Source organism: Erpetoichthys calabaricus, chromosome 11 (assembly GCF_900747795.2).
Source record: "Erpetoichthys calabaricus chromosome 11, fErpCal1.3, whole genome shotgun sequence".
In the NCBI taxonomy this organism is placed as follows: Eukaryota; Metazoa; Chordata; class Cladistia; order Polypteriformes; family Polypteridae; genus Erpetoichthys; species Erpetoichthys calabaricus.
The window spans coordinates 115,981,398-115,991,604 of record NC_041404.2 but is presented as its reverse complement, the minus strand read 5'-3'; the positions used below and the strand labels follow the sequence as shown (position 1 = coordinate 115,991,604).

The 10,207-nt window shown below is 37.8% G+C and overlaps 1 protein-coding gene across 2 annotated transcripts in view; it reads right to left on the bottom strand.

Moving 5' to 3' along the window:
• cltb (clathrin, light chain B) overlaps nucleotides 1-9,914 on the bottom strand; it is a 50,613-nt gene extending 40,699 nt beyond the window's left edge. The window contains exon 1 of one of the 2 annotated variants that reach the window (XM_051934185.1): nucleotides 9,663-9,914. In XM_051934185.1, coding sequence (XP_051790145.1) covers nucleotides 9,663-9,837 — 175 coding nt within the window. In that variant the 5' untranslated portion in view covers nucleotides 9,838-9,914. The remainder of the gene's footprint in view (nucleotides 1-9,662) is intronic. The other variant, XM_051934186.1, reaches the window with a different exon arrangement.
• Nucleotides 9,915-10,207: the final 293 nt, after the last annotated feature.

Sequence of the window (10,207 nt, the reverse complement as noted above, 5' to 3'; positions counted from 1 at the left end):
GTATTTGTTGCTGGTGGCCTGTCTGTCGTAATGGCTGTAAAATATGTTATAAAAAAATATAATAAAATAAAGTAAAGGTCACAGTAGCGCAAACAAACTGCCTCATTTAACTATGCACCAGTCTAACTTTGGTTTTGCACAATAATTACTACACTATTGCACCTTAATACTTAATTCTACTTTATTCACATAATTGTACTTATTTATTATGTTCTACTATACTGTTACCTTTCAAACTATGACTTTTTGTTAATCTAACTGATATTCTTCTAACTTTGCACAGTTTTTGATAAGCGGATCAGGATGCATTTCACTGCATGTTGTCCTGTATAACTATGCATGTGACAAATAAAGAATCTTGAGATATTTTTAAAAAACCAAGTTTGCCGCACATGCATTTATTGGTTACTTTGTTCATGTATATTTATTTATCTGTCTGCTTATTTGAAAAGCTACATTTACCCCAGTAGTCAAAAACGTTCTGTCTAGCCCTTGTACAAAAACCTAGACAAATGCTGGGGTATCACCTTGGTAACCCCATGTTCTTTTGGAACTGTAAGAGGAAACCCCCTAGTGTTAAAAAAAAAAGAACAAAAAAAAAATTCATACAGTGTACTTGCTTTTTAATATGACTAGCAATGCCACAAGAACCAATATTTTGATACTTCCCACAGTAATACATGAGAAAATTGTAAGTAAAAGCTACATATAAAAATGGCTCACAGTGGTGATGCTACCCAATTTTGAAATTAGTTCAGGAACAGATTTGTGCATGCTTTAAGAGTGAAATGAGGTCTAATCATTTAACTTGTGCTGTCATTTGTAAGAGCACATGCAAAGACAATGAGATTACTGGCTTTTAATAATGTCGTACACAGTCTCAATATATGAACGGAAGCTTTGCATTCATCCTAGGATTGTAATGAGCACTTCTACAAATGTCCACCAGTTCAAGTATTCTTCCATTTTCTAACTGACATATATAGTCCACAGCTTGGCTACTGAGGGACAGGACCTCACACACATCCACAGTTATGCATATATGACTGTGGGATATGGAAAGACTTGCAGCACTAGCAACAGTTGCAGCAAATAAACATTGAGGCAAGATTCAATAAGAGGCTTTCTGGCTAGTCTACATCAGTAACAACATGAGCAGCTCCATTTGTTAATATCAAAATAAAATTTATTTAGTGTTTCAATACTTCTCCGAAGGACAAGGCACATCTCCCTATTAATACAACATGTGCTGTGTTAATAGAAATGCAAGACAGTTAGCAAGACAAGCAAAACAGCATTTTTCATTGCTAATATGCATTATTTGTTTGAATTCAATTTGATTTAAATTTTAAGCAGTATTTTTCAGTTACTGGACATAAATTTTGTGTGTATTCAAACATAAATTAGGTAGTTTATGATGATATTGTTCTATTTAACTTATGCTGAAATTTCTCACAAGATTATAAATGCCACCATTAGTTGTTACACTATGGGGATTCCTCATCCCTGCTACAAATTAAAGAATTCAAGCCTTGCATTGTATTTTGATATTTACAGTATGAATGCCAACAATTGTTTATTTAAATGATAGTTGTTACTATTATTATACATATATTTTATATTACAGAACAATTGCTCACTTCAATAATGGAGGTACTTTAATAAAAAGCCACTGAATGGAATTTCTTTTGGAAGGTATCGAGTATGGTACAATTTCACTGGTATTGGAATCGAATACAAAATACATGTTCTCCTCCTACTAACTACAGCCTTTCAATAACATTCAGACCAGGACTCACTGGTGGCCACTCCAACAGTGCAGAATTTCCTCTTCAGTCATTACTGGTTACTTTTGTATTTAAGTTTAAGAACAGACACTTGATTTTCAGAACACTGGGCTAGTCTGGATAATTACACTCAAAAATCTAATCTTCAGATTTCAAGATGATATGTCCACAGACAAAGCTTCTAGTACCAGAAGCCAGCACTAAGAAACCTCCACTATGTTTTTAATTGTAAGGAGAGTGTCATTTTCATTGAAGGCTTCAATGTCCTATTCATAGACAAACTGATAATATGTGCATATCCAGATAGTCTTAGTTCTTCCTGGGGGAATTTAAAACTAAGAACATTTTAAAAAAAAGATTAGTCTGGCTCAAGTGTTTCTTTCAGTAGTGGGGCCCTTCAGGTTTCCAATCACATGACACCTCTTAGCAAAGTGTTCTTCACAAAGTGAAAGTAGAAATCATTGCTCACATCACTCCATTGCAGCATTTAGATCAAGTGTGGATTTTTTCAATAATTCTTAAGAATAATCAATTAGATCTTTTTGTCAGTTTTCCTATTATTATGTACACATTCCCAGGAGGTGCAATACCGTTGTGTGGGCTTCCTCTTTTTTAATATCAATTCAAACAGTAGAAACAAATGCTAAGCTGTTTAGAAATACATTTTAAAATTGTTGTATTTAGTGATGATTTTTTAGTCAACTTATGAGGACTTCTTTACATACCATCTGCAATATTTTTGCCAACCTTTGGAGGTATGGACGGAAGGGTCTGTTGGTTTCAGTCCATTACTCACAGAAGCAATGGTGTGTCCCTTTTTCATAAAATTGCCGAACTGTGCACCTTTCAGAATGAGTTGCAACAGAATATTGTTTCATGAATCTCTCACTTGTCAATTTTAGAGTCTGCACAAGCAGTTCCACAATTAAAATGCACAATTCCAACCAAAACTTCAGGTCTTCTCACCAGCATGCACTCATATAATACAACTAACAAAAACAAAGCAAAATGTGCATTAAGAATTCACTGGTCTACACTTGCTACTCATAAAACAAGGCTGGGCTCGTTACTGTGCATAGGACAACTTTTTTTGTGCACCACCTTACAATATATGAGAGGTTAAGCCAAGTTTATTTATATAGCACACTTGTTAACCACTTTGGTCAACTTTTAGTCATTTTAACAATAAGACCAACAACAGATTAGAAAGAGAGAGTAGAAACATGACAAGTGAAAGGATAAATACAAAAAAACAATACAAAAACCAAGAGAAATGCCTGACAAATAACAAGACTCACGTAAAGGTTTAAACACAAAAAAATAAAATCGTAAAATTCACCCTGTACCTAACAGGGAGCCAATGTAGAAAAGCCAACTTGGGTGGCAGCTTTCTGAATTAATATTAGGTGGGATAGACATGAGAGGTAAACACCAGTATAGTTACACTAGCCTATACAGGTTGAATAAGACAGAGAGTCAGTGTAATGCAGTAATGGCCCAAAGCTGGAAAAAGCTATTTTAAACCACCTCATTTATGTTAAAATCTATGTCAAACATGGTATCAAGATTTCTAAATTGAGATCTGACAGGTGAAGTAAATGGACCTAGGTTGCTGTTTATATTCTTTTTGATTGTCCAACCTCCAATAATAATAAGCTCTGTTTTTGATTTGTTCAGCTGAAGAAAGCCTTATGCCAGTCAACAGTTAATTTTGCCAAGGCAATTAAAAACTAGTGAGAGTATCCCTATCATTGTGTTACAGAGGCAGGTATACTTCAGCATTATCTGCATAACAGTGCTAATTAATGTTTACTTGTTTAAAATAGTGCAAAGTGACAACATACAGTGGTGTGAAAAACTATTTGCCCCCTTCCTGATTTCTTATTCTTTTGCATGTTTGTCACACAAAATGTTTCTGATCATCAAACACATTTAACCATTAGTCAAATATAACACAAGTAAACACAAAATGCAGTTTTTAAATGATGGTTTTTATTATTTAGGGAGAAAAAAAATCCAAACCTACATGGCCCTGTGTGAAAAAGTAATTGCCCCCTTGTTAAAAAAAAAAAACCTAACTGTGGTGTATCACACCTGAGTTCAATTTCCGTAGCCACCCCCAGGCCTGATTACTGCCACACCTGTTTCAATCAAGAAATCACTTAAATAGGAGCTGCCTGACACAGAGCAGTAGACCAAAAGCACCTCAAAAGCTAGACATCATGCCAAGATCCAAAGAAATTCAGGAACAAATGAGAACAGAAGTAATTGAGATCTATCAGTCTGGTAAAGGTTATAAAGCCATTTCTAAAGCTTTGGGACTCCAGCGAACCACAGTGAGAGCCATTATCCACAAATGGCAAAAACATGGAACAGTGGTGAACCTTCCCAGGAGTGGCCGGCCGACCAAAATTACCTCAAGAGCGCAGACACGACTCATCCGAGAGGTCACAAAAGACCCCAGGACAACGTCTAAAGAACTGCAGGCCTCACTTGCCTCAACTAAGGTCAGTGTTCACGACTCCACCATAAGAAAGAGACTGGGCAAAAACGGCCTGCATGGCAGATTTCCAAGACGCAAACCACTGTTAAGCAAAAAGAACATTAGGGCTCGTCTCAATTTTGCTAAGAAACATCTCAATGATTGCCAAGACTTTTGGGAAAATACCTTGTGGACTGATGAGACAAAAGTTGAACTTTTTGGAAGGCAAATGTCCCGTTACATCTGGCGTAAAAGGAACACAGCATTTCAGAAAAAGAACATCATACCAACAGTAAAATATGGTGGTGGTGGTGTGATGGTCTGGGGTTGTTTTGCTGCTTCAGGACCTGGAAGGCTTGCTGTGATAGATGGAACCATGAATTCTACTGTCTACCAAAAAATCCTGAAGGAGAATGTCTGGCCATCTGTTCGTCAACTCAAGCTGAAGCGATCTTGGGTGCTGCAACAGGACAATGACCCAAAACACACCAGCAAATCCACCTCTGAATGGCTGAAGAAAAACAAAATGAAGACTTTGGAGTGGCCTAGTCAAAGTCCTGACCTGAATCCAATTGAGATGCTATGGCATGACCTTAAAAAGGCGGTTCATGCTAGAAAACCCTCAAATAAAGCTGAATTACAACAATTTTGCAAAGATGAGTGGGCCAAAATTCCTCCAGAGCGCTGTAAAAGACTCATTGCAAGTTATCGCAAACGCTTGATTGCAGTTATTGCTGCTAAGGGTGGCCCAACCAGTTATTAGGTTCAGGGGGCAATTACTTTTTCACACAGGGCCATGTAGGTTTGGATTTTTTTTTCTCCCTAAATAATAAAAACCACCATTTACAAACTGCATTTTGTGTTTACTTGTGTTATATTTGACTAATGGTTAAATGTGTTTGATGATCAGAAACATTTTGTGTGACAAACATACAAAAGAATAAGAAATCAGGAAGGGGGCAAATAGTTTTTCACACCACTGTATAAAAGAAAAACAGATCTGGTCCAAGAACAAACCCTTGTGATACCCCACAAGTAAAGGGGACTGAGGGAGATGACAAGTTGCCAAAGCTAACACTATGGATGAAGCACATAGGAAATGAAATTCACCTATTTCTCATTGAAATCCTTTTTAAGTGGACCAAAATATCTGTCCAAGTTATTTTTATTACGTCCAACACTAACGTTCCAATTATGAAATATTTACTCTTTTTTTTTGTCATCCATCATTTTGTCAGTATACCTAAAATTTAAAATTTGTTATGGCATCAATAAATTTGTCCACTGGTTTAACAAACTGAATTGTTCCTCTTATCTGTAAAAGGCCTTATGTTCTTATTATAACTTTTTCAATAAGGAAATATCCTCAATGTATGATGAGCTCCTGTTTTTTTTTATTAGGAATACCATTTTCAGCCACTGTAATTTCTGTTAAACAAAATCTATTTTTTTTTTACTAAACACAGAAAAGCATCTGATTATTTTTTCAAAGAGTTTTTAGCACAGGCCATGAAGTCGTCATACAGGGTTTGCCTGCTTGACTGCTGACAGTGTCAGTGACGCCCTTCTGACTGTGTCTCAAAAATAATATACCATTATTAGCACATGGACTCTAGCATAGCTTTGGTCCCAGTAAACCACCCTGTCTGATGAATGAAAAGTATTTCAGAGCAAATGCAAAGGGAAGACTTTTTACACTAGCTCTAGCTATCTATTTAAATATATCCTATATACAGTATATTGTAGACACAAACAAAGTCACAAGCCACAATGTAGTTCAGTAGTTAGTGCTGCAGCCACACAACTCCAGGACTTTGGTTCAATTTCCAGCTATTAGTATCTGTGTGGTTTGCATGTTCTCACCATCTCCATTTGGATTTTCTCCAAGTACTGTGGTTTCTCTGCACATAATGTGTGTTATTTTAAATTGTTCTGGCAAATGTGTGCATTTGCACCCTGGAATGGACTTGTGTCCTATTTATGCTCCCAAGGTTGGCTCCACAGCTAGGTCCAGAATCTATCTTTCTCTATATTTTTATATATATATATATATATATATTTTTATATATATATATATATATATATATATATATATATATATATATATATATATACACACACACACAAATTGCATCCGGAAAGTATTCACAGCGCATCACTTTTTCCACACTTTGTTATGTTACAGCCTTATTCCAAAATGGATTAAATTCATTTTTTTCCTAAGAATTCTACACAAAACACCCCATAATGACAATGTGAAAAGTTTACTTGAGATTTTTGCAAATTTATTAAAAATAAAAAAACTGAGAAAGCACATGTACATAAGTATTCACAGCTTTTGCCATGACGCTCAAAATTGAGCTCAAGTGCATCCTGTTTCCCCTGATCATCCTTGAGATGTTTCTGCAGCTTAATTGGAGTCCACCTGTGGTAAATTCAGTTGATTGGACATGATTTGGAAAGGCACACACCTGTCTATATAAGGTCCCACAGTTGACAATTCATGTCAGAGCACAAACCATGCATGAAGTCAAATGAATTGTCTGTAGACCTCCAAGACAGGATTGTCTCGAGGCACAAATCTGGGGAAGGTTACAGAAAAATGTCTGCTGCTTTGAAGGTCCCAATGAGTACAGGGACCTCCATCATCCGTAAGTGGAAGAAATTCGAAACCACCAGCACTCTTCCTAGAGCTGGCTGGCCATCTAAACTGAGTGATTGGGGGAGAAGGGCCTTAGTCAGGGAAGTGACCAAGAACCCGATGGTCACTCTGTCAGAGCTCCAGAGGTCCTCTGTGGAGAGAGGAGAACCTTCCAGAAGGACAACCATCTCTGCAGGAATCCACCAATCAGGCCTGTATGGTAGAGTGGCCACACGGAAGCCTCTCCTTAGTAAAAGGCACATGGCAGCCTGCCTGGAGTTTGCCAAAAGGCACATGAAGGACTCTCAGACCATGAGAAAGAAAATTCTCTGGTCTGATGAGACAAAGATTGAACTCTTTGGTGTGAATGCCAGGTGTCACGTTTGGAGGAAACCAGGCACCGCTCATCACCAGGCCAATACCATCCCTACAGTGAAGCATGGTGGTGGCAGCATCATGCTGTGGGGATGTTTTTCAGCGGCAGAAACTGGGAGACTAGTCAGGATAAAGGGAAAGATGACTACAGCAATGTACAGAGTCATCCTGGATGAAAACCTGCTCCAGAGTGCTCTTGACCTCAGACTGGGGCAACAGTTCATCTTTCAGCAGGACAACGACCCTAAAGCACACAGCCAAGATATCAAAGGAGTGGCTTCAGGACAACTCTGTGAATGTCCTTGAGTGGCCCAGCCAGAGCCCAGACTTGAATCCAATTGAACATCTCTGGAGAGATCTTAAAATGGCTGTGCACCGACGCTTCCCATCAAAGAGGAATGGGCGAAACTGGCCAAGGATAGGTGTGCCAAGCTTGTGGCATCATATTCAAAAAGACTTGAGGTTGTAATTGCTGCCAAAGGTGCATCAACAAAGTATTGAGCAAAGGCTGTGAATACTTATGTACATGTGATTTCTCAGTTTTTTTATTTTTAATAAAATTTGCAAAAACCTCAAGTAAACTTTTTTCACGTTGTCATTATGGGGTGTTGTGTGTAGAATTCTGAGGAAAAAAATGAATTTAATCCATTTTGGAATAAGGCTGCAACATAACAAAATGTGGAAAAAGTGATATGCTGTGAATACTTTCCGGATGCACTGATTATATATATATATATATATATATATACACACACACAAATTAGTATCTTGACACTACAAAACCATTTGGAAGTTACACTGTCATATGCTTCAGTCCAGTGGTTAAATTTCACGTTACTTTATCAATTCACATTCCAACTCCTTATCCCAATGTTGGATTAAGCGAATTCAGAGACTATCCTGGGAGCACACCCTTTACAATAACTTACACAAGGCCAATTTACATTTACAAATTACCCTGGCACATGTATCTGGGTGGGAAGAAAACTGAAAACCCCAAACAACTTTGACATCAGGAAATGTATAAACTCCTCACCGACAGTAACCAGGTGGAATTACAACTGTGTCTTCTGGAGCTGCATAGTAGCAGTACTATCCTCTGCACCAGTGTGCTCTTCTTATTGTTAATGAACGCCAGCATTTAAATATGTTTACAAATGTTCTGGTAAGACATGAGTGTGCAGAAGCTCTTGGAGCAATATGACTGAAAGTAGAAAAGCAAGGTTCTAATAGATGATCTTATTGGTCAATAATGCTCTAAGCTATAAAGAATACTGGCTAGACATAGCTCCAAATAAAAAAAGAAAGCAATACTCCAATTGGATTGTAAGTTTGATAATGCATATATGCAAATTAATGTTAATAGCAAAACCCCTGAAGAACTCAAATTAATATTCTCCTTCTCTTACCCACCTATACTTGCATCTCGTCAAGGCAGAGTGCAGGCCAGATTTCCAGTCAAGCTATTAATTCAATTATTAATACATCTAGGAGTACAACTTGTGTCTGTCAATAACATCTTGCTCTTTCTCTCCTCAGAAGCAATCTTAGAAAAAGTTTCAACACAATACGACAGGATAAAAAAAAAACACTGTGCTGCACGACTTTTTTTGTTTTCAAAGCAATCACTACCTTGCTTCCTATCTACGTATTCTAAGGAAACACAGTCCCTTCCCTTGCATTCCTTTATAAACCAAATGGAGAGATGGATAGAGAAACGCGGCTGTGTAAAGGGCACCAGAGCTTTCATGGTCTCTTCCTAGTTGACCTACTGCCTCCTATGAATCCCGTCTCAAAATACAAAATAAAGAATAATTCATACACTGTTCGCGTCTCACTTAAGAATGACACTGGTTTAATCTCAGATTCCTACTCCCCATTCTAACTTAAAGTGTGCTCTTATCCTGGCACTACTCACCCCTAAAATGAGAACCCTCTACGGATTTCTATTGACAAGTTACTTGTATACAGCTCCGAGAACAAAATAAATAAACCATAGTTATTTATTATAGTTAACGTAATAATGCCACTACCTAAAAAACAAGCTCCTTGCTAAGTTTTGATCGTTTATAAATTTAAATTCGTAAAATTTGCATAGATTCATGACTTTTCTGGACCTCATCACAGACTACCATTCACGCGCATGCGCGAATTAAACCACATCCAGGGAACACCGGCTGCCAACGCGCATAGGTTTAAACCCGCAGAGCTTTTTATTAATATTTATTTGATAAACATTTTGAATACACTTTATCATTTGTCTCTATCCTGGTTAGTTCTCTTTTTGTTTGTTTTTCAGAACAATCCTAAGCGATTGACGATACTCCTTCCGTTTCTCGGTGTAGCAACCAAGCAGTGACACCCTGTGATTACATACCGTAGAAGGGCTGCGACAACGGTTGCTGCCCAGCACCTTCCAGCGCTCCAAAGCCTTCGTCATTTTCAATGCCGGCGATCTCACTCTCCTGCTGGGCAAGAAAAGCAGCCGCGGGGTCCTCTTCGACTGGCGCGCCGTTATCCGAGGAAGAAAAAAAGCCGAAATCGTCTGCCATGATAGAGAAGTACACGCAGCTCTGATAACGTGCCCGTCACTGTGTGACACTAGCTCTGTTTGTAACGCCCAATCGGAATGACTTCCCGTTTTCCGGGCATGTGAGCCCCGCCCCTTTGCCAGTCAGCAGGAAGTGAAATTTTTTCTGACGCTGACGTGTTTCATTCTGCGTCGGGGGCGAGACGGTTAAGAATTGTAGTTAAAAAAATGTCTTCTTGATTTGCACAGAAACTGTGTCGTTTAATCTGTTTCGATGTAAAGGATGTTATTGTATTTAATGAGAGCGCACCAGTTAATTCTTCTACATCATTCCTTAACATATTTTTAATAATTTTGGGAAATATTTCATTCATAAATATAAATGGGTCGTA